This window comes from Eptesicus fuscus, chromosome 12 (assembly GCF_027574615.1).
Source record: "Eptesicus fuscus isolate TK198812 chromosome 12, DD_ASM_mEF_20220401, whole genome shotgun sequence".
Taxonomy (NCBI): domain Eukaryota; kingdom Metazoa; phylum Chordata; class Mammalia; order Chiroptera; family Vespertilionidae; genus Eptesicus; species Eptesicus fuscus.
In genome coordinates this window covers 8,998,214-9,025,930 of record NC_072484.1, presented here as the reverse complement: position 1 = coordinate 9,025,930, position 27,717 = coordinate 8,998,214, and the positions used below count along the sequence as shown (strand labels likewise).

Here is a 27,717-nt window from a genome sequence, read left to right as displayed (position 1 = left end):
CTGTTTCCCATCTTATCTGGTGACAATCTGTGTATTTATCAGTCTCATCCTAGTGGGATGAGCCAGTCTATTCTCCCACTTCCTAAATTATTTCATCAAGTTTTATCGGAACACAGACTCACTCATTCTTTTTCTTATTGCCTATGTCTGCTGTTGTGCTAAAACCAGAGTTTACTACAAAAGAGACTTAGGGCCCCACGAAGCCTCAGGTATTTACTAGTATCTGGCCCCACACTTGCCCCTGATCTCGGGTGCACTGGGAACCCAGACTCACAAGGTGAGGCCAGGGCAGATGTAAGACGTGAAGTTCATGCAGCTGTTAAGGAAAAGAAAGCCTCCTGAGAAGGCCGACGTCTTTCCTGTTTATCGAGGGAGATAACACCGGAAGGAGAGGGACATCTGTGTGATTCTGATCTCTGGGCTCCCACTTGAGAGGTCAACAGCCCTCCTGTTATTAGAAGAGACGCGCAGATAAGACTCCTGCAGACAGCGGCCCGGGGACGGCGGGATCTGCACAACGCACCGCACGCCGCGACCTCGCGCTTCTCTGAGCCACCGGAACAATGTTCGAAAGCAAAGCCATGATCAGTTCTATCGTGGGGGGCAGTCTCCTCATTTTCATCATTTCCTTACAACAAAGGGATCAACAGGGCGTCACTGGCCTGACGTCAGACCTTAATGCGATCAGGTTTGTTCCGACGACAAGATTCATGACAGAAGAAGCTGCATCCCTCGTGCTATTTCAGAAGGGAAACAGTCCCTTTTATACAATCTATACACATTTGTTTTCATGTCCCCTTTCCCACTTAACTGAAACCAGTGGATCTATTTAATCCGTCTTAACGGCATCGATTATTAGCCTGATCAGGGACACACAAGAACTTGTATCAAACAGACTGTATTTGAAGAAAAGATGCCAAAGTAGGACAAAAAAACAAAACAAAACAAAAAAAACCATTTTAGATCAGTTACAAGCCACTGGTGTTCGCCGCCTCCCAAGCAAGTACCGCGTCCATTTATAAGAGGTTTGGATGTTCACGTCTTGGTTGGTTCAGTGCACACCACGTGCTTCCTGTGATGAAGGACGCTGGTCTCAGGCTGTCCCATGCACCGCAGGCCCAGAAACCAGCCCAGGGCCCACTGAGCCCCTCGTCCCTTCTTTACACAAACCTTGAATTTCACAAAGCGGCGACAGGCTGGGCTTTCGTTAGCTTATCTTTGCTGCCACCTACAGGTCACACTGCCCCTCCGGTCCCGGCAGCACTGACCTTGGAGTCTGAGCATCTCTGATCCCTGAAGGAGGGGTGGGCGGAGAGCAGGCCACCGCCTGTCCACGGAAGGAAAACGAGTGTTCCTCTTACCGCATTAGGCAGATGAGTTTTATTTTAAGACAACTGACAAAAGGAACCATACAAAAACGTATAAGGCGAACACTCTTCAACCAGCCACCACCAGGGTTAAGAACTAGAGCTTCCCAGAGCCTCTGGGTACCCATCCTCACCCGAACCTTTCCCACTAACAGGTCAGTTCAGTTTTCCTGTCCCGTGTAGTTAAGTCGTTTAATAATTGCACCAGAGATGGACCCGTCTTAGGACTGGAGTCCATCAGAAAGAAGCTGGTCCTACTGGACAGAGCAGTGCTCAGTGGGCCCCACCCTGGGACGACTGGCCACCTTGCCTCATGGGTTCTTGGAGGGAAGACAGCGACGGGAGGCGTCTGCTCTCCGGCCCCAGGGACTGCAGCCCTGGCGTCTGGAGGCCCATGAGCAGGGGGCAGCCGTGCCCAGAGCTGGTGACAGTCTGGCTTGATGGCCACACCCAATGGCTGGGAACAGCATTTGCCTGGGTTTCTGGGCAGCTCACCACCCTCCTCGTGTGATCAGAGGCCGGGCTCCAGGGCGGCCTCCAGCTGCCCCGCGGAGACCAGGGCGCCCAGCTGCCCGGAGGCGCCGCTTTCGGGCGGGAAGGTGACCACGTCCGCGCTCTTGCTCTCGCTCTGGTCGCTGTGCTGCTTCCGGTGGCATCGCAGGGAGTCGTCCCGGACGAAGGCGGCCCCGCAGGTGTCGCAGCGGAAGGCCCTCTGAGTCACGATTTTGGCCACGTGCGGAGAGCCGCCGTCGCGGGGCCCCTCCTTGCCCGGCGGGGCCCGGTTCTCCGTTTTGGCCTCGTCCCTGTGCACCTTGTCGAAGTGCTTGGCCAGGCTGCTGGGCCGCTTGGTGTCGAAGCTGCAGAAGTCGCACTTGAAGGGGCGGTCCTTGCAGTGGACCCGGCTGTGCACGCGCAGGGCGGCCGCGCTGGAGCAGGAGTAGCTGCACTCGGGGCACTTCTCGGGGTGGTCGGCCTGGTGCAGCCGGCTGTGCTCCAGCAGGTCCGCCCGGTCCCGGCCCTGGAAGCTGCAGTGCAGGCACTTGAAGGTGTGCTTGATGCGGATGTGCGACTTGAGGTTCGCTTTCATGGTGCAGCGGACGTCACAGAACTCGCACTTGAAGGGCTTCTCCCCGGAGTGCACGATCATGTGCCTTTTCAAGTCCGAGCTGATTTTGAACTTGGCGCTACAGAGCCAGCACTGGAAGGGGGTGTCCCCTAGCAACGGAAGGTGTGTTTCCATTAGAGCAGGCAGGCAACACAGAACTCCCCCCAAACATGCGTCAGAACACTTGGCCGCAAAGGGACAGTTGGGTCTTTGAACTCCAGCTACCTGTAGCCTCCTAATAGCACCATCTACCATGTTTATTAACTCACTGAATCCTCACCACAGCCCTGGGAATGGGTACCATTACCCCTCCCCCATTTTACAGATGGGATAACTGAGGCTCAGAGGGGTCAACTTACTGATCCTAAATAGCAGGGATCTGAACCCCGGTATCGTGGCATCCAAGCCCATACTCTTCATGAGGGCACTTCAGCTTCGATTCTAAACTCTCACTTAACCTGACATTTCAAAACTGAACACAGGAGGAGGAAGAGGTGCATACAGCGTTACAAACCACTGTCCCACACCCAGCTAACACTTAGAAGCATGCTTACTCCGGCGTTTAAGCTAAAGTACATCAGTTAACTGCTTTGTATTCCTCGCGGAAGTTTCACATTTTCCCAACGACAACACCAGTTTTATTTCTAGAAGGAACACGTGAAGATGGCAGCAGGAGACACACACGGAGAAGCTGCAGCCTCCTTGGCCCCCCTGGAGGACTGCGAAGGGTTTTTAGTTCTTGTGGAGGTCGCTACTTTACGTATCATCGTCATGACGCTAAGCCAAGACGAGGTCTCACTCCTCCTACACCCTACACGGGCATCCTTTCCCCCAGCGTCCTCCCGCATTGCGGGCTGTGGTCCTGGCCTTCTAGCATTCCCTTCCAAACGGACAGCCTCACAACTGTGAGCCGATCAGCTTCAGAGGTGTTTTGAGGATTCCCTCTTCTTGTCAGGAATAACTTTATTTTTACATTTAAGTTAGATAACATTTGCAAATTCTCAAGCGTTAACTAGTTGTTTTCAACTTTCATTTATTTATTTAATTGGTTAATCCTCACTGGAGGATATTTTTCCACTGATCTTTTTAGAGAGAGTGGAAGAGAGAGGGAAAGACAGAGAGAAACATCGATGTGAGCGAAACACATTGATTGTGAGCCTCCTGTGCACGCCTTGACCAGGGCCTGGGTCAGGGAGGAGCCTGCAGCCAAGGTATGAGCCCTTGCCCGGAATCGAACCCGGGACTCTTTGGTCCGCAGGTGGATGCTCTATCCACTGAGCCAAACTGGCTAGGGCTGTTTTCAACTTCTAGAGTTCAGCTCTACCAAGTCCTCTCTTAACGTCGTCAGAACGACGTGTAATGAAACCAGTTTTACCACAGGCTAAGTGATATAAACAGAGTTACGTTCCTATCAACGTTATAATGAAACAACATTGAACAGAACAGTGTGATTTGAGGACTGCTGTAGAAGTAATTTATATCATGACTGAGTATGTGATATTCATGAGAGCCAACTACAGATTAGGTCCACCCCCTTCCAGGATCATTGCCACACCTGGGTCAGTTGATAATATGCATCAAGGCTGAATTGATCCTCTTTTCCTGCAGGCGCATTTTGGGCCACATTTTATCATGCATGCTCTTGACTACACTGTTCATTTCTTGAGTAAAAAGAACCTCACCATCATCTCAAGTTGTCCAGTCTTTTAGTTATGTAAGCATTTACATGGAATTTCTAATGAATTTTCTGAGTTTCTGATTTACTAATTTTTTTTTCTCTCAGCCTCCTATACAAGTTATCATCTTGCTATTTCCCTTTATTGCAACCCCAGCTAGCTATATTCAGATATTCACATATCAAATACCTCTTGTCAAATTTTTCTCCCTTGTTTTGATAGTGTTTATCTTCCAGTACCTTCCCTAGAATGGTGGCTTAGAGAAAAATCTGAGACCTTGTATACACCTTTGTCTGTTCTGTCTTCGGACTTGAGACAGTTTGGCTGGATATAAAATTCTACATTCAAAATGACTTTCCAACTTAGAAGGCACCGTTCCACTGTCTCCTAGAAGCCAGTGTTACTGAGAAGTCTTTCTAGGTAGAGACTGCTCTGGCCCCTCCTCTGGCCCTGCGTGGCATCTTGTGAGGCCTTTCACGCCTACGGCCCCTTAGAGTTATGAAATTCTTTTTCTGATTTTCTCACTTCTATTTTCTTTTCTTCCTAGACCTAGCCAGCATCCAGATTTCTGGCTTTTTATTTGTTCTCAGTTATCCAACACTTTTCTCTTTTCCCCTTATCTCTGGGATTTTAAAAAACTTTAGAGCCATCGATCCTAGTTTTAATTCACACCTCTTTGCTCTTACTACCTTTTCGTAGAACTGTTCTTGGATGCAACATTTCTGCCAGTGGATAGATACCAATTAGAACTGAAAAATTCTCATCACCCAGGTACTCACTCTGTTAGCTCCAGAATTAGTTATTTGTTAGACTTGGCGCTTTTTACACCATCATTTTCCACAAATGACTGATAATCCACAGTTGACACTTTGCTTAGGAAGAGTGGATCGGCCTAAGGATTAGACACAGGTGCCATAGATATTTACCTGCTGGGTAGTTTGGGCAATTTTGCCAATAGGCTCAGCTTCTCTGAGCTCTGGGGCCTTGGCTGTCGACAAGTCCGAACTCTCAGGCCAGCCAGACAGTGGCTGCGAGAGCTGGCTCCAACTGCCTGGCTGCCTCCCACTTGTCTGTTGGGACAGTTTTCTTTACCCAATTTTAGATGACAACATATTTCTGTCTGCTTGCCATCTTCCATGAATTCACTGAAAATTCTCATTTTAGGAACCTTCTTATGAGACTCCCCAAGCCCCATTTTTCTGTGCCACGATGGATTATTTGGGTCTATCGATTGATCGATCATTATTTCAATGGGGGTCTCACAAAGAAGGGAAGGAAAAGCTCTTTGCAAAGTCCAATTTCTAGAACTGGAAGTTTGTGATCTGCAGTTACATTCCACTGCTTTTGCTACATGTTTCTGGATTAAACTATGCAATCAGAGTTTTAGTGAAAAGACTGAAACACCTAGTTTATACTTCAGATAATTCAAGATACGCCTTAGCTTCCTGGCTGCTGTGCTGCGTACTCATCCAGCTGCATTCTACGCAGTCACGTTAGGAAACCCAGCTCTTGGGTTTTCATCTTTTAAGTAAAACCACAAGCTGCACCGTCACCACAGAGAGTCCAAGTTTCTTTACTTAACCAGCAGGGTGTTTACGTTGCTTGTGTTTTAGGTAAAGGAAGGTTAAGAAGTTGGCAGGTCAGGCCCAGGTTTCCGGGTCAGGGACTTACCCGTGTGGGAGCGGAGGTGCACGGTGAGCTGGCTGGAGTTGCGGCTGGCGTAGGGGCAGAGCTGGCACTTGTAGGGCCGCTCGTCCGAGTGGATCCGCAGGTGCTTCTTAAGGCTGCTGCTGTCCACGGCGGCGTAGTCGCACAGGTGACACTTGTGGGGCTTCACGCTGGTGTGGCACCGCATGTGCATGGTCAGATTGTCCTTCCGGCTGAAGCACTTGTCACAGAACTCACACTTGTGGGGTTTGTCTCCTTCAAAGACATCAGAGATTCAAGGATTTACGGGTTCCTCTTATCAAGACTACTGCAAAGAGATCTGACCAAAGTGGTAGTTTGGGCACATGGGTCTGCCTCTTCCTTCCGCCCAAATGCCCGGGATAGAAAGATAGTTAAATCTAGATGCCGCCCGGCCGGCATGGCTCAGTGGTTGAGCATCGACCTATGAACCAGGAGGTCACGGTTCAATTCCCGGTCAGGGCACATGGCCGGGTTGTGGGCTCGATCCCCAGTGGGGGGCATACAGGAGGCAGCCAATCAATGATTTTCTCTCCTCATTGATGTTTCTATCTCTCTCTCCCTCCCTCCCTCTTCCTCTCTGAAATCAATAAAAATATATTTTTTAAAAAAATCTAGATGCCCACACGGAGAGGAGAAGGTGCGTCATGCACTGGCAGCTCGGGAATCATGGAGAATTCGAAGGGACAGGTTAGATAAAATCAGACTGAAGGAGAAAATCACAGGCCAAACCCCATTTGGGAACAGGGGAGTGGTCACAGAAGTACTCAGGTCTAAGTGTCTTAGAACAGCTTTCTGGCTCTAGCTGATGAACCCATAAAGAATGGCCAGGAGGGTCCTTCCCTTATGTATACCAAACTGCAAGTAGCAACAGTATCCACCCTCCCATAGTTCCCCTGCCCCAGCTACTAGGAAATGAGGGTGCTTAGACCAGAGAAATAACGCAAATGGCCCAAAAAGTTAGAGATACCCTGGGAGACAGAGAACCCCATGCTCAGAACATCTCTACCAAATCGAGTGTTCCTTTCCTCCCCTACAACCACTTCAGACAGATCATGTCCAAACACACATGATTTCACCCAGGAACCAAATGCTTGGGAAAGCCAGAACCAGGAAGACGCCTAAATCAATTTGCTCAAGGTTGAAGTTGGGATTTGAACAGAGGCATTTTTGCTCCAGTATCTGCTACATTGTGCTGTCTTGGCAATCTTTTTTTTTTTTTGGACATGTCCAAATCAAGAACTTGAAGTTATAAAAGCAGTTTTCATTCCTATAATTATTTCCATTCTCTTCCAGTAAGTTGACTAGCAAAAGGATGTTACAACAGGGAAAGTAAAAGAAAAGATATGACAGCTAGTTCTAGATTGGGTAGGACAGAACAGAGCAAATAATTATTTCTCAACACCAAACATGGCCATGGGTCTTAAGATGCCTTATCTAGAAAGGGTGGCCAAATTCAGAAGCCCAGAATGGTAAGCTATTAAAGGTTTCAGAAAGAAAAACGTTCAGATCAGCACACAACTCCTCAGACCACACTGGATGGTAGCAAGATGGAAATCCTATATAATAAAGAGGTAATATGCAAATTGATCATCACTCCAACACACAAGATGGCTGCCCCCATGTGGTCAAAGATGGCCGGCAAGGGAGGGCAGTTGAGAGGGACCAGGCCTGCAGTGGAGGGCAGTTAGGGGTGACCGGTTGGGCCTGCAGGGGAGGGCATTTAGGGGTGCCTGGGCCGGCAGAGGAGAGCAGTTGGGGGCGATCAGGCCTGCAGGGGAGGGCAGTTGGGGGCAACCAGACCAGCAGGGGAGGGCAGCTGGGAGGGACCAGGCCTGTAGGGGAGGACAGTTGGGGGGACCAGGCCTGTAGGGAAAGAAGTTGGGGGCGGCCAGGCCAGCAGGGAAGAGCCGTTAGGGGCAACCAGGCCTGCAGGGGAGGGCAGTTAGGGGTGACCAGGTCTTTAGGGGAGGGCAGTTAGGGGCAACCAGGCCTGAAAGGGAGGACACTTGGGGGAGACCCAGGCCTGCGGGGGAGGGCAGTTGGGAGGAACCAGCCTTTAGGGGAAAGGAGTTGGGGGGACCAGGCCTGCCTGCAGGGGAGGGCAGTTAGGGCAACCAGGTTGGCAGGGGAGGGCAGTTGGGGGCGATCAAGCCTGCAGGGGAGGGCAGTTGCGGGGGATCCAGGCATGCAGCAGGGGGCAGTTGGGAGGGACCAGGCCTGAAAGGGAGGGCAGTTGGGGGCGATTAGGCCTGCAGGGGAAGGCAGTTAGGGGTGACCAGGCTGGTAGAGGAGGGCAGTTGGGGGCGATCAGGCCTGCAGGGAGGGCCATTGGGGGGGACCGGGCCTGCAGGGGAGAGCAGTTGGGGGTGACCAGGTCTGCAGGGGAGGGCAGTTGGGGGCGACCAGGCCGGCAAGGGGAGGGCAGTTGGTGGTGACCAGGCCTGTTGGGAAAGACAGTTAGGGGTGACCAGGCCGGCAGGGGAGGGCAATTAGAGGTGACCAGGCTGGCAGGGGAGGGCAGTTAGGGGCAATAGGGCTGGCAGGGGAGCAGTTAGGCATTGATCAGGCTGGTAGGGGAGTGGTTAGGGGGTGATCAAGCTGGCAGGCAGAAGTGGTTAGGGGCAATCAGGCAGGCAGTCAAGCAGTTGGGAGCCAGCAGTCCTGGATTGTGAGAGGGCAGTTGGACATCCCTCAAGGGGTCCCAGATTGGAGAGGATGCAGGCTGGGCTGAGGAACACACACCTCTCCCTGGTGCACTAATTTCGTGCACCGGGCCTCTAGTAAAATCTATAAAGTTCTACAGAAATTACTTAAATAGAGTCCTACATTTGAACTAGCATTCAGTGGAAAAAGAAAAGCCAGCTGACAGATGACTCAGGGTATCATACTTGAATTGTACATACACATCAGGGGGAAAAAGGAAGTGGATAAAATGTGGGATGTGAGAAAGTAATGAAATGGAAAGTATTGCTTCCATACCACAAGAGAGAACCAACCATTAAGAAAAAAAAAAAACAACACACAAAATTTGGTAAAAATAAAACTAAATGTAAGTACAACAAACATAAATGGATTAAATTTACTGGTTAAAAATTTCAAAAAGTCAGCCTGGCTAGTGTGGTGTGGTTCTGTGGTTTGAGCGTCGACCCATGAACCAGGAGGTCAAGGTTTGATCCCTGGTCAGGGCACATACCTGGTTACAGGCTGGTCCCAGTAGGGGGTGTGCAGGAGGCAGCCGATCAATGATTCTCGCTCATCACTGGTGTTTCTCTCCCTCTCACTTTCCTTTCCTCTCTGAAATAAATAAAAATATATTTTAAAAAAATTTCAAAGAGTCAGCTTATGTGCTTAAGAGACCTAAGTAAAAATAACAAAGAATAGAAAAACATTCTAGAAAAATGCTAAAAGAAAGCAGGAATATCAATCTTAATATCAAAATTGTGATGATGAAAGCCACTAGAAATTTCATATTAAAGAAAAGATAAAACTCACCAAGTAGACGTGAGTCAAACTTTTATGAATCTAACATGGTCTCACAAAAGGTTTTTGAAAAAGTCTGCCTGAAAATTGTAGGACATATTTTCAAAAAATTTTTGTTCATGAATCCAAATCAGATTACAAACCTCCTAGGGATGGGCAGTGAGAGTGCCATGTATCAAAACCCACAGCCTGTCACTTTTTTGTTGTTGTTGATCCTCACCCCAGGATATCTTTTCCATTGCTTTGTAGAGAGAGTAGAAGGGAGAGAGGGAGGGAGGAGAGAGAGAAACATCAATGTGAGAGGACACACTGATTGCTTTTCTACCACATGTGCCCCAATTGGAGCTGGGGATTGAACCTGCAACCCAGGTGCATGCTCTTGATGGAGAATCAAACCCAAACTCTTTGATACATGGGCCACAGCTCTAACCACTTAGCATACTGACCAGGGCGCCATAACCTATCACTTTAAAAAAAAAATATATATATATATACATATATATATATATACACACACACACACACACACACACACACACACACACACACACATATATATACACACACACACACATATATATATATATATATATATATATATATATATATATATTATTGATTTTTTACAGAGAGGAAGGGAGAGGCATAGAGAAACATCGATGAGAGAGAAACATCGATCAGCTGCCTCCTGCACACTCCCTACTGGTTATGTGCCCGCAACCAAGATACATGCCCTTGACTGAAATCGAACCTGGGACCCTTGAGTCTGCAGGCTGACACTCTATCCACTGAACCAAACCGGTTAGGGCTAACCTATCACTTTTAAGTTCATTTTTAACAAGACTGAAAACAAGTGAACCATATGGGAGTCAAGAAACTAGGAGGAATAAATGAAGATTCCAGCATTTGATCAAGAAAACCAAATTTGGTTGTTAAAAGGGGAGGTCTGCTCAAAAAGAGAAGATTCCGCCCAGCTGGTGTGGCTCAGTGGTTGAGTGTCAACCCACGCACCAAGAGGTTGCTGGTTTGATTCCCGGTCAGGGCACATGCCCGGGTTGGGGCTCAATCCCCGGTGGGGGCCATGCAGGAGGCAGCCGATTGATGTTTCTTTCTCATCACAATGTTTCTCTCTCTCTCTCTCTCTCCCCCTCCCTAGCTCTCTAAAAATCAATGAAAATATTTTTAAAAATGTATTTATTTTTTTAAAAAAGAGAAGATTCTAATAGACCAGGGTTTTCTATCTCTGCACTATCGCCATTTTGGGCCAGGTTCTTCTTTGCGGTGGGCTGTCCTGTATATCGCAGCATATTTCACAGCATCCTTGACCCCTCCCCACTGGCTGCCAGTAGCACCTCCCTCCCCAGTTGTGAGAGTCAAGTAAGTCTCCAGATATTGCCAAATGTCTCCTGTGGAGGGAGGGGAGTGACGCTGTTCCTGGTTGAGGACACAGGCATTGCAGAGAGAAAGGGGACTATCGATGGTCAAAGTCCATCACAACTATCAAGTAGAACTTCACCCCAATAAATTTGGAAGACGTGATAAAATGGATGATGGCCCAGGAAGATATACAATTACAAAGTAAAACGGACCGATGACAATGTAAAAAGCTGCTATGTCAGAGATGCACCCCGAAGTAAGTTGTTTACTACTGAGGTGTCTGCTGTCCTTCCCGGGAGAGCTCTGCTCCCTGCCCCAGGGACTGCGGGTGTGTGGCTCGCTCTGCCCAGGGAAATGCGATCACAACTGATGAGTCACTGTCAGGCAAATGCTCTTCCGAGCCAGCGTGTCATCGTCTCTCTTGCCCCAGATGGCCTGTAACATTCCAGATCCGGGATTCTTCATTTGGGACTTGTAGATAAAATCCAGAGGGTCAAAGACCTTGTGTGGGAAATGATCACACTTCTGTTTCTAAAACTCCTAACTGAATTTCAGCATTTCCTCCTGTTTTGAATTTGGTTAGCTGACCACACTAATAATGGTACCTGAGACCCTTGTGAATAGACATGAGCCAGTTCTCAGAGCAACATTTATGTTCATCGCTGCTCCATAATGAAGGTGAGCTAGTTAGCAGACCAGCCACGAGGTCCTAACATTCAATGTGGGGCTTCTCAGTGCTAATGCCCATACTAGTCATCTGGGGGGTGAGGTGGGGGTGGCATTAAAATGCAGAACCCCGCCCCCTAACCTTGAGATACTATAGTCCTATATAATAAAAAGGCTAATATGCAAATTGTCCCTTCTGGAGTTCAACCGACCAGGAGTTTGACCACTAGCTCTGACGTGCTCTGACCACCAGGGGGCAGCACAGAATGAAGGAAGGTCCCAGCCTGCAGCCAACCCTGATTGGCCCTGATCACTGGCCAGGCCTAGGGACCCTACTCATGAACAAATTTCATGCACCGGGCCTCTAGCTGACATATAACACTGTATAAGTTTAAGGTATACAACATGATGATTTAATATCTATGTATATTGAGAAATGGTTAACCTTATTGTGGTCACAGCTCCATCACCTCTGATAATTACTTTTTTTTGTGATGAGAACATGTGTTACTCTTAGCAACTTTCAGGTATATAACCCAGGATACACTATTAACACCAGTCACCTCACTGTACCTCGGATCCCTAGAACGTATTCATCTTATAACTGAAAGTTTGTACCCTTTGATCAATATCTCATTTCTCAAGCTGAACTCATAAAAACAAAAAATAAAATACAGTTTCTGACTCAGTGGACCTGGGTAGGGCCTGAGGTTCTGCATTTCTAACAAGCTCCCAGGGTCGTAAGGATTCAGTGTATTAAACCTTCCAGACCGCTGTACCGATTTTTCGGTAATTTCCGAATCTGCCGCTATACCGCTGTACCTAATTTTCGGTACTTTGCCTAGACCTATTTTCTTTTTTCAAAAATATATTTTATTGATTTTTTTACAGAGAGGAAGAGAGAGGGATAGAGAGTTAGAAACATCGATGAGAGAGAAACATCGATCAGCTGCCTCTTGCACACCCCCTACTGGGGATGTGCCTGCAACCAAGCTGACCGGAATCGAACCTGGGACCCTTGTGTCCGCAGGCCGACGCTCTATCCACTGAGCCAAACCGGTTTCGGCTGCCTAGACCTATTTTCTACAATGTCTCCAAGTTCTATCTTATTCTAACCACTTGTTTGCATGTAACTAACATTTTTCTATATCATGTTGATTTTTTCTCTTTAATGCTCAGGAGCCCAGGTATAGGGGACAGTTAGATTCAGGGCCTCAGGTCTGGTAGGGTTAAAATACCACACACTTAACAGTTTGGTAGCAATTGTACTAAAATATAACTTTTAATGGGATTTTACTACATTTAATAACACTATTCTGGGGAGGGTCCTAGCTTCACAAAGTTGCCAGGAGTCCACAGCAGACACAAGGTCAAGTAATGCCCTTTATCTGGCGTGTTCCAGACAGAGGCTCCCGCTGGGTCCTGCAGAAAAGCCCACAGGCACGGAGCTGTGACTCACCCGGATGGGGACGGGGACAGGGACAGGTGGGAGTGGGGAGGGGACACTGGGATGAGCGGCGCAGCCTCCAGTTGCCACTGAGAGCGGTTCTACCAGCACAGCCTCATCTATAGCCCCTCCCCACCCTCTGAAAAAAGGCACAAGCAGAGAGGATTGTGGGCACAGACGATCAAATGTCCTAGCAGTGTTTCCACATTGGGTTAACTGTTTAATAGCATAGGGAAAGATAAATGCCTCAACTCACTTCATGGGAGATGAACTCGGATATCAATGCCAAATGAAGAAATACGAAGTGATATTAAAAATATAAACATTACAAGTCAATCTCCTTTATGAGGCCAGAGAAACCCCATGGGACCACCTTAAAGGGAGCAAAACATCTGAAAGTCAGCCATCATTCTTGATTAAAGATGGTGACAGGAGAGCCTTCCTTTTAGATAAGGAATTAAGATACGATGGCTTCTTTTCACTGTTGCTCTTTAACTCAGACCTGGAGCTCCTAGACAGAGGTGCTCAGGATCAAGTAGAGAGACAGGAGAAAACGCATTACTTGCATAAGATAGTCTACCAAGACACTCCAAAAGTACACTTGAACTATTAGAGTAAATGAGGGCATTTTTTTCCATTGATTTTTAGAGTGGAAGGTAGCGGGGGAAGGGGAGAGAGAGAGAAACATGATGTGAGAGAGACACATCAACTGGTTGCCTCCAGCATGCACCCCGACCAGGGCTGTGGATCGAACATGCAACCCAGGTATGTACCCTTGTCTGGGAATAGAACCCATGACCCTGCAGTGCATGGGCCAACGTTCTAACCATTAAGCAACACTGGCCAAAGCTCAAATTTCATTTTAAAGTGGCTTTGCTACTATCAGATCTCTATCAACTTTCTGCCCATTACCACATTCTCTCTGAATTGGGAGGTGAGGGAGGAAGGGTATGGCAATGACTAAATTAAATGCAAGGTGATATATGGTGTTCTGCAATTCACTGTGTTAGTACAACCAGATGAAGAAAATACAGTATCTAGATTGCATTTTCCTTTACTGCTTATGGGCTTTCAATGCAAATATTGGCATTTGTATTTCGTAGGTGATTTCCTGTTCATATTCTTTCCCCTGGGATTATCTTTGACTTGTAGGAAACCTTATATGTGCCGAAGATTAATTCCGTCCTATGTTACAAATTTTTTCTTGTGGGACACTTGTCTTCCCTTCTTAGCGGTGTCTTAAGTTTTAACTTGAGAAACATCAATCTGTCTTCTCTGTGGTTTTAATTGTCTACTTACACCATAAATTTGTCCTATCTTTCCTAATACATTCTAGACTTTAGTCCCTAACTTGTTTAATATATTTGGAATTTGTGAATGAGGCGAAGGGCGGTAACTTTTGTCCCAACAGACTGCCAACTGCCCTGGCCCCACATGACCAGAGTTCACCCACGACTCCTCCAACTCGAAATGCTGCCTTCAATTTGCACACACACATCTCTTTCTATGCTCTGTTCAATATTTCTTTACTCCACTTCTATTTATTTATTTATTCACACTGTTCGATTTATAGCTTTTTGGTTATTTTAATTTCTAATAAAGCAAAAGGTTTTGCTGTCCAAGATTTTGGGGCTAATTTTGTGCCTTCTTTTCTCTTCCAGATGAATTTTACTCCCCAGAAAGCAGGTGGGAGGTGGTATGGAAGTAGAGGGGGCAGAAGACCTCCCCCTGTCATTGCTAGCTTTCAAACAATACCATACTCACTTCTGATAGAAGGACTTAGAAATTTGCGCTGGCTGGTGTGGCTCAGTTGGTTGGAGGGTTGATTCCCTGTCAGGGCACATACCCAGGTTGTGGGATCGATCCCTGGGCCGGGAAGGTACTGGAGGCAACTGATAGATGTTTCTCTCTCTCCCCCTCCCTCCTTTCTCTCTTAAAAAAAAAAATGGCTGAAACCGGTTTGGCTCGGTGGATAGAGCGTCAGCCTGCGGACTGAAAGGTCCCAGGTTCGATTCCGGTCAAGGGCAGGTACCTTGGTTGCAGGCACATCCCCAGTAGGGGGTGTGCAAGAGGCAGCTGATCGGTGTTTCTCTCTCATCGATGTTTCTAACTCTCTATCCCTCTCTCTTCCTCTCTGTAAAAAATCAATAAAATATATTTTAAAAAAAATGCCCCCCAAAAAGGAAGACAATAAGAGCTATATATATTTAATGTATAAAGTTGAGGAGAAAACTGATGCTGTTTTTATAATTATGCAGATATATTTACTGTTTACATTGACTTTTCTATATTTTCTTGCTTAAGATTTTACTGGGGGAAAAAACAGAAATGAAGCATTTTCTATCTTGTTCCTCCTCCCTCTCACTCCTCACTCTGTTTCTATTGTCTATTTGAAAATTTAGTTTTTCTTTCCATCCAAGACAGACTCTCATTTAAGGTATAAACGCATATACATACACATACATATACCCCAACATGACTTTAGAATAAATGTAATAAAAAGAAAGACTCAATCCAAGTTCAAGGCCTGATTTCCCAACACTCCCCAAATAAGCCCTCAGCAAGCCTGCATGCTAGGCACACAGATGCCTGTCCTTAGCCACGCCTGTATTTGCCTGTCACACTCAACCTCCACGGCCCTCGAAGGACAGTCTGGGAGTACCCAGGGGTCCTCGACACTTATCTGGTTGAGTCTGTGGTCAAAGTATTTTCATACCCCTCATCCCACAGGCTTTGCCTTTTTCATCGCTGGCATTGTCACTGAGGAGGAGTGATAGTGGGCAGGTCTGCTGACACCTGAGCTCTCCCTGCTGTCCCGACAGCCTTCACAGCTGCCTCCCTGCCTCCCCCGCCTATCCCCCCCGCCCCCCTACCCCTGGGAAGCCAGAGCCAGTTTCACTCTTAGGAATTACATCCTTTCCAGCAGTTGAAACCATTTGATTAAATCTCTCCCCTGAATAAGCCTCTTTAACACCCTGTGTGATGAAACGGGATGTAGGATGTAGAAGTCTCTGCTGCTGCAAACCACAATACACGGCTGTCTGACAAGCACTTGCAAACTTTATCCAGGCCGCACCGCTGTGATTTGAAACAGCTGACAAACTATGGCTTTCTTTGTGTTTTGTTTTCAGATCTGGTATTTGGCCCAATGAGCTACGTGAGCCTGTGACTTCAAGGACAGTGACCAATACCACAATGATAACATTCAAGAATGCTCCAAAAAGGGAAGTTAGGATTTCAGAACACAGATCCGCTACTCTGGGCTTGCAGCTTCCTGGTTCTTAGATTTTCAAAACGAGATTGGTAATATTAACAGAAGTGATTTTTCCCTGTGCTGGAATGAAATGAGTCAACATGTGGAGGAATTACATTAAGTTGGTAAGCCAGTGTTTTCCCAACGACCAATGCATGGCATGTCAACAATCACGCTTGGGGAAAAGCATTCAGATCAATGGATTCTAACGTAACAGTTTGAAAAGTCTGTGGATATGTGGTTGCAGATTCCACTTAGCCACGAATCTTTCAGAAGCTACCATTTATTGTGTTGTGGATTAGTGTTAAAGGAAAATAATTATCTGCAAAGGCTATCAGCATACCCCTCCATTTCCCATCACATTCAGGGTGGGGCAAAAGTAGGTGTATAGTTGTTCGTATAAAAAATGCAATAATTAATACATAATGATACAAGAATGAGCTCTGTATTTTGTGTGCTCACAATCGTACACTTCCTCTTGCCCGCCCTGTAAGTGAGGCCAGGTTTTCTTCACATGCTTCAACCAAAACAACACATGACAATGGACTGCACACAGAAACAGCCGAGGACCCAGCCGACTATGAAGCCAGACATCAGAGATTTGCGAAGGCATAAACAATGGCACTTTTTGGTATGTTAATGTAGAATGGGTTTTCTGTTATTTTTAAATGAATAAATATTTTAAAGTTTCAGATTGCTAATGCCGCAACTATAGATAAAACAAAAACTCTTTTTTTTTGGGGGGGGGGGGGGGGAGAGGAAGCTTTAGTTTCTAAATGTAAAAGGATCTCAAAATAGAAGTTTAAGAGCCACTGTCCTCCCTATTTGGCAAAGATGGGGCTCAAGACTTAAATGATCACCTACAGATGCTTCCCACCCAGGTTGGGCCCGACACACCTCTAGCCTGCGTGTCAGTTCTCCTTTTTCTTGGTGAAGAGACTGTTCTCTTCGCAGCCGGGCACTTGGCCACACAGATTCAAGACTTCATTAATCCAAGTGATGTGTGTAGCTTCTAGCATTTGTCTTTTTTTTCAAATATATTTTTATTGATGTCAGAGAGGAAGAGAGAGGGAGAGAGTGATACAAACATCAATGATGAGAGAATCATCAACTGGCTGCCTCCTGCACACCCCACACTAGGGATCGAACCCACAACCTGGGCATGTGCCCTGACCGGGAATCGAACTGTGACCTCTTGGTTCTTAGGTTGAGGCTCAACCGCTGAGCCACACCGGCCAGGCTAGGATGTGTCTTTAAGGTGGCAGTAAAGACCATGCCTGTGAGAGGAACATCCTTGGGATGTCAAACCAACAAAATAAGAGCCGGAGTCCCCGAAGCCAGAGGGCCAGCCACCACACTGAGCTTGGGCTACGTTGCAGGACAGAAATGCGTTGTTTCTAAGTCACCATCAGCTGGATCTCACTATTCCACTAACCACGAGGGACACTACTCCTGGGTCATGCCCTGAGAGAGGTGCTGTGAGACCCCAGGCCGTCTCCTACTTTTCACTGGGTAAGAGAATCCGACAACTGGAGCAGTTGCCTTGGACCCAGAGAAGGAGCCCAAGGATACATTTATTAAGGAGCAATCCGTCTGCACCACATCTGCACGCCTGACTCAGGGTACCACCAAGGACAGAGCCTTGCCGAGACTGCCTGTACTCCCATCATGCTCTGCGTGACTCCAATAAAAGACTATTAACCAAGCCTCAGCCTCTCTATCCACCCTAGCGTGTGGGGCCTGATAACAGGGCCTGTCCAGTGCAGGCAGGATTCGGACAGCACTTTTGCCCCCACCCACTAGATGGCAGCAGCACAGCCACTGCTGAGAACAGCGGCTCCACTGTTCCTTCACTTCAGTCGCCTGAGGTTGCCCAAACCCGCCATGTTGTGGGGAGATGGGGTTCTCAGCTTTGCTCCAATGGCTCCTGCAAGTTGCATGCTCTTACTGACCTCGTCATCCCGCAGCCTCGTCTTTCAAGATGAGGATCATCCATTCCTTTCACTAAGAGGCCTCTCATGGTCCACCCTTCCCGGGAAAGAGCGACCCTTCATTCCTATTTCCACAGCACAGTGCCGACTGTCCAGAAAGCTGTCCTACTCCGGGTGCTGCAGCGTTTCGGCTGGGTATGTGGCTGCCCCTCCCTGAAACCATTCCCAGTGCCCGCCCCGCCTCGCTGCCTAAGCAGGCCTCGGTCTGCTCATCCCCCACTGGCCACAAGGTTTGCTGCTTCTGGGGCACGGCCGGTGAGGGAGGCTGTAGCCCTCCCCCTCACCTTGTTGTCCACGGGGTACGGAATCTGGACCGGAGATGAAGCGCTATGTTAAGGATGACAAAGCCGGTCTAACAGCTGTGGTTCTCCTGCTTCTGAGAGAAATAAACCTGATAATGTTTAAGCCACTTAGCTTGGTTCTGTAAGAGCAAACAGACCAGTATCCTAACTCACACTACCTGGCAGAGGGTCTACACTACGAAGGTTGGCAGAGCCAGACAGTCAATACCTCAGGCTTTGTGTGCCATCCCATTTCTCCAGTAACTACTCAGTGATGCCACTGCAGGGCCAGAGCAGCCACAAAGGTAGGGGCACAAGGGGCATGCCAGCAGGCTGCACGGGCCCACTGGCCAAGATGTGCAGGCCCTGATGTAGATCAGGGAATTCTTTCACTCCAGCATCTTATTTCTGTGTTCTTAGCAGCTGGTGGCACCTCGGAAGGCACCTTTAAGAAGCAACCTTACTGCTCTTATCTAAGACTAGAGGCCCATTGCATGATATTCGTGCAAGAATAGGCCCCTGGCTTCACTCCCAGCTGCCCGGGAGCCGGCAAGTCCCCGCTCCCTGGCTGCCCGGAGCTGGCAAGTCCCCGCTCCCCAGCTGCCCAGAGCCGGCAAGTCCCCACTCCCAGGCCACCCGGAACCGTCAAGTCACCGCTCCCCGGCCTCCTGGGAGCCAGCACGTCCCTGCTCCCGGGCTGCCTGGAGCCGGCAAGTCCCCGCTCCTGGGCCGCCTGGAGCTGGCACATCCTCGCTTCTGTCCGTCCGGAGCACCACTCCAGTAGCTCCCTCCGCCGCCCCCCTTCCCCTCATAGCAGGCTTCACTCCGCTCTGCGCCTGCATATGCAAATTAACCGCCATCTTTCTTTGGGTTAATTTGCATATTCACTCTGATTGGCTGTGGGTGTAGCAAAGGTACGGTCAATTTGCATGTTTCTCTTTTATTAGGTAAGATTACTATGCCAACCTGTCCAACTTCATCACATGCCCATTTAAAAACAACAGCAAACATTATCTCAGTAAATTTCTCAGCAGGCTAGCTGATTAGTTCTGGCTAAGGTTTCTCATTTATAATAATAGAAGCATAATATGCTAATTAGATCAGACAGTCGAATGACCTTCCAGACGTCATGAAGCTGCGACGGGGGCCGAGGCAGAAGCAGTTAGGGGCGATCAGGCAGGCAGGCAGAGTGGTTAGGGGTGATCAGGCAGGCAGGTGAGCAGTTAGAGGTGATCAGGCAGGTAAATGGTTAGGGGCAATCAGGCAGGCAGGCAGAGTGGTTAGGGGCGATCAGGCAGGCAGGTAAGCAAGCGGTTAAGGAGCCAGTGGTCCCGGATTGTGAGAGGGATGTCCGACTGCCGGGATTGGGCCTAAACCGGCAGTCGGATGTCCCCTGAGGGGTCCCGAATTGTGAGAGGGTGCAGGCCGGGCTGAGGGACCCCCCTCCCTCATGAAGTTTGTGCACTGGGCCTCTAAGTAGGTTATAACTGAGATACTGACTGGACCTGCAATACTGTGAAGGCTTGACTAGGGCTGGAGAATCTGTGCTCAAGTTCACGTACACCTCATACACAATTTTGCTCCTCCCAAGCAGCTAGATCACATCCCTCTAACATAGGTTCCTGAGCACTTTTCCCTTATCCCTGTTAGCTAACATTTTGGCCTATTTGTTACTTTTTAGGTCACAGCCCACCCCACTGGACTGGGTTTCATGAGGCAGAGACCTTATCCATCCTGCTCACCTCTATAGACCTAGCACTTAATTCTTATCCCTTTCCTTGTGTGCTGTTGTTTGTTTTTAACACTAAAATTCTGAGCAAATGAATGGACACCTACCCGTATGGATTCGTAGGTGGCGGTCCAAATCTTTCATGCCGTGAACAGTTTTGAAGTGGCAACCTAGAAGACAAAGAAAAAAATATAACCTCGAAAAGAAAGCCACTATGAACTGGAGTTCCGGTGAGGCACACGCTGAGCAGCGATGCTCAGGACCCACAGAGGATGCGCATGCGCTCAGCGCTCAGCGAGTTCCCGCGGCGCTGGACAGCGCCCCAGGGGCTCCGGCGCTCCAGGTTACCCTTTACCTGGGTAGCAGCAGTTGAATGTCCTCTCTCCGAGGGTCGCCGTTTGTTGCTTTGACTCGGAGGGAGGAGCCACGGCAGGGGCTTTCTGGGTGTCGCTGCTGTCGGAGGAGGGGCAAGTTGGTTTGGGGGCATCATTATCTAGTTCTGTAGCTGAAATGGAGACCAAAAGGTGTTCCTTAATTTCTCAAATATTAGCACCATGGTAAGTCTTATAATAGAGCAGGGGCGGGCTTACTCCACCTCCCTTCATCACTTCTCAAAAACACACACAAAACATGAAAACCTGAAAGCCACATGCATTCTGGCCTTAGAAAAGTCATCTTCAGCTAACGACCGGTTTCCAGGATATACAGGGGACAAAAGAACACGGCATCACGGGATGCGATGGCCAGATGCGGGCTGTTAAACTTGGCAAAAGCGCCTCTCAACGACCTGATTTGTAAGAGAATGTCCGATCCATCACAGGCCACAATTTTATAAAAGGTAATGGACACAAATTATGAGAAAAGGGAAGTAAGACAAGAACCAAAGGCCAGGAGTTATGACAGACAGAACAGAAAGCTGGATGTCGTGGCAATGCCAGGCTATTTTTAAATGCTTACGTCCATTTCTGAACTTGTTTGCCTCAACGCAGTACAGGTCACAGACCACACTTCGAGCACCACCGCGCTCCAGGACGAAATGCAGGTGTTTCAGCAGATAACATGAAAGAAGGGGGGAGCCAGGGACTAAGACTTGATGATGGCCTGTAATACCAGGATTTTGATTTCAATTTCAACGAACTGTAAAACCACTGAAGATGGTGGGAAGCTGAACCCAACTAAAAGCTTGAGAAGGGTTTTTATTTTTAAAGTGGGAAGATAAAATTAGACTTTTACTAACAACGTTCTCACAGTTTAGAGAGGAATATTCATAAATTGCATATATGTCTGATTCACTTTAAGACAACCCCAGGGAAGGGGAACAGCTGTACGGAAGAAACAAGGCCGGCCACCTGTCATTACCTGTTGAAGCCCAGCTATGGGTACCAGGGACCTCACTGTGTCATTCTATTTTCAGTAAGGCTGAGCCATGTGCAATCCTCGTTTTCATGGGCCCAAGTGATCGGATGACAATTTCATATGGCTCAATTTAAATTCGCAGTTTAAAAAGATTCCATAACAATGATTAAGTACTCCCTCCTACAGACGTGCGAGCCCTGTCTGAAGTCTTTAAGAAAAAAGATCTCGACTAATTTATGAGTTAGAGGCCACGGTCTGAGGCTTTTGGTTTACCCCAGCACAGAAGGCTGATTCCATTTTCCTTGAGGGTTTATCAAGGTAAACCTTCTCTGACCATGAGAGGCTGTGCAGCACATTGGTGAGGGCTTCGGCTCTAGGTACAGGGTTTGCTTAGCCATGAAACTAGCTGTGTGCCTACTGGCACCTTACTTAACCTTTCTGAGCCACAGTTGACTCACCTGTAAAAAGGAATCGCTGACCTGTCTCAGGGTTAAGAGATAGCAATGTACTGTAAATTCTCAGTACAGGGCCGAGTCTGTCTGAGTACACAACACTTCAGTTAGAAAGGACTGTGGGAGGCCCCTTAACAGGGTCTGAACAGGTGACCCAATCCTGTGGCTCTTCACTGGGGTTCATTTTGCCCCCAGGGAACTTTTGGCAATGACTGGGGACGTTTTTAATTGTCAGGATCATGTGGGGATAGTGGCATCTAGCAGGTTAAGGCCAGGGATATTGCTGAACGCCGTACAATGCGCAAGAGGGTCCCCATACCTGGATCAGCATCACCTGCGTGGTGGGTTAAATGTAATGCCCTAGGGCAGTGGTCGGCAAACTCATTAGTCAACAGAGCCAAATATCAACAGTACAACGATTGAAATTTCTTTTTGAGAGTCAAATTTTTTAAACTTAAACTTCTTCTAACGCCACTTCTTCAACATAGACTCGCCCAGGCCGTGGTATTTTGTGGGAGAGCCACACTCAAGGGGCCCAAGAGCCGCATGTGGCTCGCGAGCCGCAGTTTGCCGACCACGGCCCTAGAGGGCAGATCCCCAGGAGCCTGCATTTTAAAGCCTTCCCCAAGTGACTGTCTCACTACTCTAAACCTCTGCTATTCAAAGGATGGGCCACAGAGCACTAACATCAGCATCATGGGAGCTAGTTAGAAATGCAGAATCTCAGGCCCCACCCCAGACTCCGTCCCACCTACAGAGGCAACCTGCACTTTCACAAGAGCCCTAGGCGATTCCTCTGCACCAAGCATGTCAAACTCAAAGGCGAACATGGGCCAAATAAACAAGGCATGCAGCCCGCGGGCCACGAGTTTGACATGCTTGCTCTGCACGTTAAAATCAGAGAAGCACAACTCCACGCCCTCGCTTGTCTAACACAAGCGCATCAGAATCACCTGGAGGGCTTGTTAAGACACACGTGTCTTGGCCCCACCTCTAGAGTTCCCGATTCAGGAGGTCTGCAGCGGGCCGGTGATTTTTCTAACAAGTTCCCTGCTGATGCGGCTGGTCTGGGGACCACACTTTGAGAACATCTGCTCCGGGAGGATGGAAAATGACTCCGAGGAGATGCTCAAGATCACAGGGCTAGAAGTTTTCAGCCAACCAGAACCCACACTTGCCATCTCTGAGGCTCATCAGTATGCCCCTCACAGGTAACCAAACCTGTACTACTTAGCAATTCCCCCTTTAAAAAGAAACCCATCAAACTCTTGAGTGTTTTAACCCCCCAGACAGAGTTAGACTGAAAAGCTGAAATCTAAGTGAGAGGGATCTGACTGGGAAGCCAGCTAGTAAGTTTCAAATTCCATTCTATCATCTACTACCTGTGTGACCCTAGGTAAGTTACTCAACTTTGCTGTTCCTCAGTTGCCACATCAGTAAAATGGGGATTTAGCCCCTAACTTACAGGGTTACATGAAGATGATTAAATTTAGCATCCATAAAAGAACCTTGTCCATAAGTGAGCACTGTGTAAACATTATTGGCTTTATTCATTGGGTTGTACATACGCGCACCACCAGATTCTTGGAGAGGGAAATGCATTGTGCAATGCAAACTTCAAAATGGGCAGAAGAGAGATGGATGAGTTCTGGTTATCGGAAAACTGTGCCCGACAGCTGTCAAGGGCCACGAGAGACTTCCTTCACCTGTAGACACCCAAGGGCCCCACGCTCTCCTGGGAAAGGTACAGCGGGAGCAGAGACCTTCTGCTTGACGGAAGGGGGGGGGAGGGGCGCGGGCGGCGGCGCCCCCAAACGTTTGGCAGTTAGAACCTCCGTGAGCACAGTGGGCCTTTTTTCACCCTTTGAGAAACTGCTGATGTTCCTTTGTAAGGTTGTTTTCCTGCCCCCGTTACTTCCTTCTTTCACTGCGGTGCCTGAAGTCTACCAACTGGCCGGCTCCATTATACTTCCTCCGAATGTTACTTGGGTTGCAAAGCGATTTATTTGCAAGAGTGGCCTAACTTACAAAGAAAGGCAGGCCCCCAGCCCAGCACCACAGATGTAAAACACAGGCGAAAAACCCCATCAGCTGTAAGGCTGCCGTTTCTCTGCAGCGGTGGCTGGTGTTGAGGCGTGTTTGGGGGCGTAATTCTGATTATGCCCTGCCCACAGGGGGCACCCCAGTACTGCAGGGTACAGAACACAGGCCCACCCCAGGGCCAGCGCTGCTGGTACACAGAAAAAGTAGCCGGTAGCAAAAACTTGGAAAAACAGCCTGGGGGTAATTCAGGAAGTCTTCAATAATCGCTCCCCCCTAAAGATTCAACATCCCCAAGTCCTTTCACGAGGACCAGTAGGAGGCCTGGCCGCCACCCCAGAAAGATGGCCCTTGTCCAGCTACCTGTCCCCATGCAAGGCCTTGGACATAGAAGTAGTTATGGTATTTTGGTTACGGCAATTCATGCAGCCAAGCTTTAGTTCCAAATACAAGCTATTAATTTAGGAGTGGCTTGGTTAAGGTTTTTTCCCCTCCGCCACCTCCTGGGGAGAGGGTTTGGGTTTTTTTTTAAGCGCTGCTGGGGGTCTGAGCCTTCCGGGATAAGGGACTCGAGATCCCCCGTCCAGAAGAACGCAGGAAGGGAAAAGACAGTGCAGTTAAAACTCCACTCCACTTCCTTCCTAGGAAAAAGGTATCAGCTAACCACGGGCGGGAGGGGGAGGCAAAGGGGAGGGAGGGGGAGGAGAGGCAAAGAGGAGGGAGGCGAGATTACTTCGTCTCCATCAGGGTCTGAGTGCAAGATAATCAGAAGCGGAAGCGCTTTAGAAATGCAGATTCCCCGACCCCACCCCACCCCTCCCCCCGACATTCCAAGGGGTGGGGTACCTGAGAGTGGCCAGAAGAATCTGACCGGCTGGCAAAGCTCCCTACCCCGAAGGCGCTTTAGGATTGGTGGCCCCAGGGGCCCCAGGGTGAGAACTACCGCCCCGCGGTGTTAGGGGAGCCGCGGGTCCTTCCGCTTCGCCGGGGCTCCACCGGCCACGGGGCCCCCGAGGTGAGCCCGGCAAGTCCGACTGTGGCACCGCCCACCCGACACCCCCTCTCCCTAGCGGCTCCACTTCTCCAGGGTAAAAGGCACAACCTCAAGGAGTCCTCGGCGTCCCCGTCACCCCTCGGACCTCGTCTGACCCGCCGCAGGTTCCAGCCCGCCGAGCCCTCCCCTCTGAACCTGCGGTTCCCTCCGCCTGGAATGCGCTTCCCCCGGGCAACGCCACGGCTGCTCCCTCACACCCTTTCACGTCCGGACAACGCGTGTGAAAGCGCCCCCAGCCCCTGGGCCCACACCTCCCTCCAGCTTCCCCCCACAGCGCCCCCCCGTCCCCCCAAAGCGCACCCCTAACCACTTCGCGCACCGGGCTCCGGCGCCCGGGCCAGCGCTGTCCTCCGCACGGGCCACAAGCTCCAGCGGAGCCGGAATTCTGTCCGCCTGGTTCGCTGCTGTGTCCCTCTCCAGCTCTAAGCCCGGGTACCCGCTAAGCTCAGACAATTGCAGACATTTCTCCATCCTCCAGAAGGTCGCTCTGCGCGCGGGGCTCGGTGCCTGTTTTCCAGGCGCGCAGCCCCGCCAGAGGGCTCGGGGACCGGCGTTCCGACACCCCGAAGGCAGCCCCGGAAGGGGTCCCGGGGCATCCTTGCGGCGTGCCCGGCGATGCACCGGCGCTCACAGTCCGCGCAGACACAGGAATTCACGGAGGGAAATTTACACGGTGGGGGAGGGGCCGGGGCGCCGCCGCCCGAGCCCCAGGACAAGTTGGACGCTTCATCCCGTCTTGCACGCCCGATGGCGGAACCTCGCCCCCGCGCGAGCCCGGAAACACCCGAGGAACGGCATCCAGCCCCCTGGCGGGGCGACCGCAACGCTACTCACCCGACTCCCCGGCCGCCTCGCGCGCCACCTCCGCCACCTCCCGGCGCGCGGGCTCCGGCTCCGGCTCCGGCTCCGCGCGGGCCAGCTGCTGCGGCTTCGCCTGCTTGCGCCGCGACATGGCGTGGCGCCCCGGCGCCCGCGAGCGGCCTACTTCCCGCAGCCAGGTCGCCGAGGAGGGAAGTCACACCCCTCGGCGGAGCGCGCAGGTCCCGCGATCCCGCTCCTCGGCGGAGCGGGGCGATTTATCCCGAGTCCTGACGGCTGATTGGCCCGGGGCCAAGGCCGCGGGGTCCCGGGAGCGCGGTCCGCGCCTCGCAGGCCGCACCCCCCGCGGCTCCCGAGAAATGCAGACTCTCGGGCTCCGCCCAGGCCCGCTGCATCAGAATCTGCATTGTAACGAGCTCCCGGGTGGTTCGCACGCACATTAAAGTTTGAGAAGCCACGTCCGCATCTTAACAAGCTCCCAGGTGACTCGCGTGCCCATTAAAATTTCAGAAGCGCCACTCGCCTCCAACTCGAACGTGCGCAGGAACCACCGGGGAGCTCGTTAAAATGCAGATTCTGACTCGGTGGGGCTGGGCTGGGGCCTGCGCTTTTGGATTCCTAACGAGCTCCCGGGTGAGGCCCTGGCGGCGCTTCCAGATCCGGACTAAATTGGCCCGGGCGCTGCGGTGGTGGGTAACGCTCCCCAGGCTGTTCTGAGCGGGCGTTAAGGCACGACTTCCACTCGTGGCTCTCAACCTTGGCTGTATACTCGAATTTAAAATTTAAATGAGGCCAGAGTGTCTCCAACTGCAGGGTGAACCACTGCTCCTGGAGAAGCCGATTAAAAATACAGATTCCGAAAGTTTTGGCTCCAGGCGGCGGAGCCCGGGAATCCGTGTTTGCGCAGCGCCGCGCGGGTCCAGCGCCACACACCCGAGAAGCCACACACCCGAGAAGCCACACACCCGAGAAGCCACACACCCGAGAAGCCTTTGGGCCCCGCCCAGCAGGCAACTGAGGCGTGGTCCTCGGGGGAGGGTGTGGGGAGTGTGTGTGTGTGTGTGTGTAATTGGCGTTCGTGCTCAGACCGGCTGGGACCTTGATGAGATCCGAGGGGTTTGGGGGGGGGGGAGATACTGCCCCCCCCCCACCCCCTTGCACCAGGTGAACGACATCCTATTGGGAGCAAGAAAGCCACCGACATCCCAGGTGTTTACTTGTTCCCAGGTGGAGTTGTTACTGAAGGCGGGGCTGTGCCCCGAGCTTGCCGGGACCTGACAATCACGTGAGCCCGAGTTAAAAAGACCCAGGTTCAGCTCCGAATCCGGGAGTGGTCTGGGAACCCGCATTCCCAACACCTCCGCGGGCGGGGGCGCGGGGGGTTCCGCTGTGGCGAGTGCGGGCCCCGTGGGGTTTCTCCGCGTCCGGTAAACCGCCTGCTGTGAGGTTACCACCGTTGACAAAACCTAGGGGACCGCCTGCGAGAAGAGCATTTTTATATTTCCCCAAAACCGAGCTGTTTTCCTCAACCTTCCTGTTTTCAAGTTGTGGATTGATTCTAGGATGTTTGTGTAACGCGAGGTGAAGTCACTCGAGGTTAAACAAACAAACAAACAAAAAATCAAAGCAGTTTTAAAGATTTCTTTGGGATGTATATACACATAAACGCAATGCCATTTGAAAACAAATGCCACGTGAAAACGTAATGCCAGGGTCTCCGTTTGGAATGTTGCAGAAGGACACTGGGTACACTGGGGACAGCGGTCATCGCCTCTGGGGAAGCTGAAGGGGAAGGGCACCCAGCATGGAGGATGGGTGACATCTGACACCCTGGTCCTGCCGGAGCCATGTGCCTGTGCATTGGCCTGCCTGAGCTCGCTGCACGCTCCAGCTCCAGGGCACACAACTGGATCAGTCAGTCCTCGCTACAGGACA

At 50.1% G+C, this 27,717-nt stretch overlaps 1 protein-coding gene across 1 annotated transcript; it reads right to left on the bottom strand.

Moving 5' to 3' along the window:
• Nucleotides 1-1,365: 1,365 nt before the first annotated feature.
• On the bottom strand, nt 1,366-26,689 carry LOC129146994 (zinc finger protein 64-like). Its single transcript, XM_008141318.3, has 5 exons — nt 25,798-26,689; nt 20,417-20,566; nt 20,169-20,231; nt 5,820-6,071; nt 1,366-2,582 (listed from the first exon to the last, which is right to left on the bottom strand). The coding sequence occupies exons 1-5, from the start codon at nt 25,913-25,915 to the stop codon at nt 1,879-1,881; spliced, it is 1,287 nt and encodes a 428-aa protein (XP_008139540.1). The 5' UTR covers nt 25,916-26,689; the 3' UTR covers nt 1,366-1,878.
• Nucleotides 26,690-27,717: the final 1,028 nt, after the last annotated feature.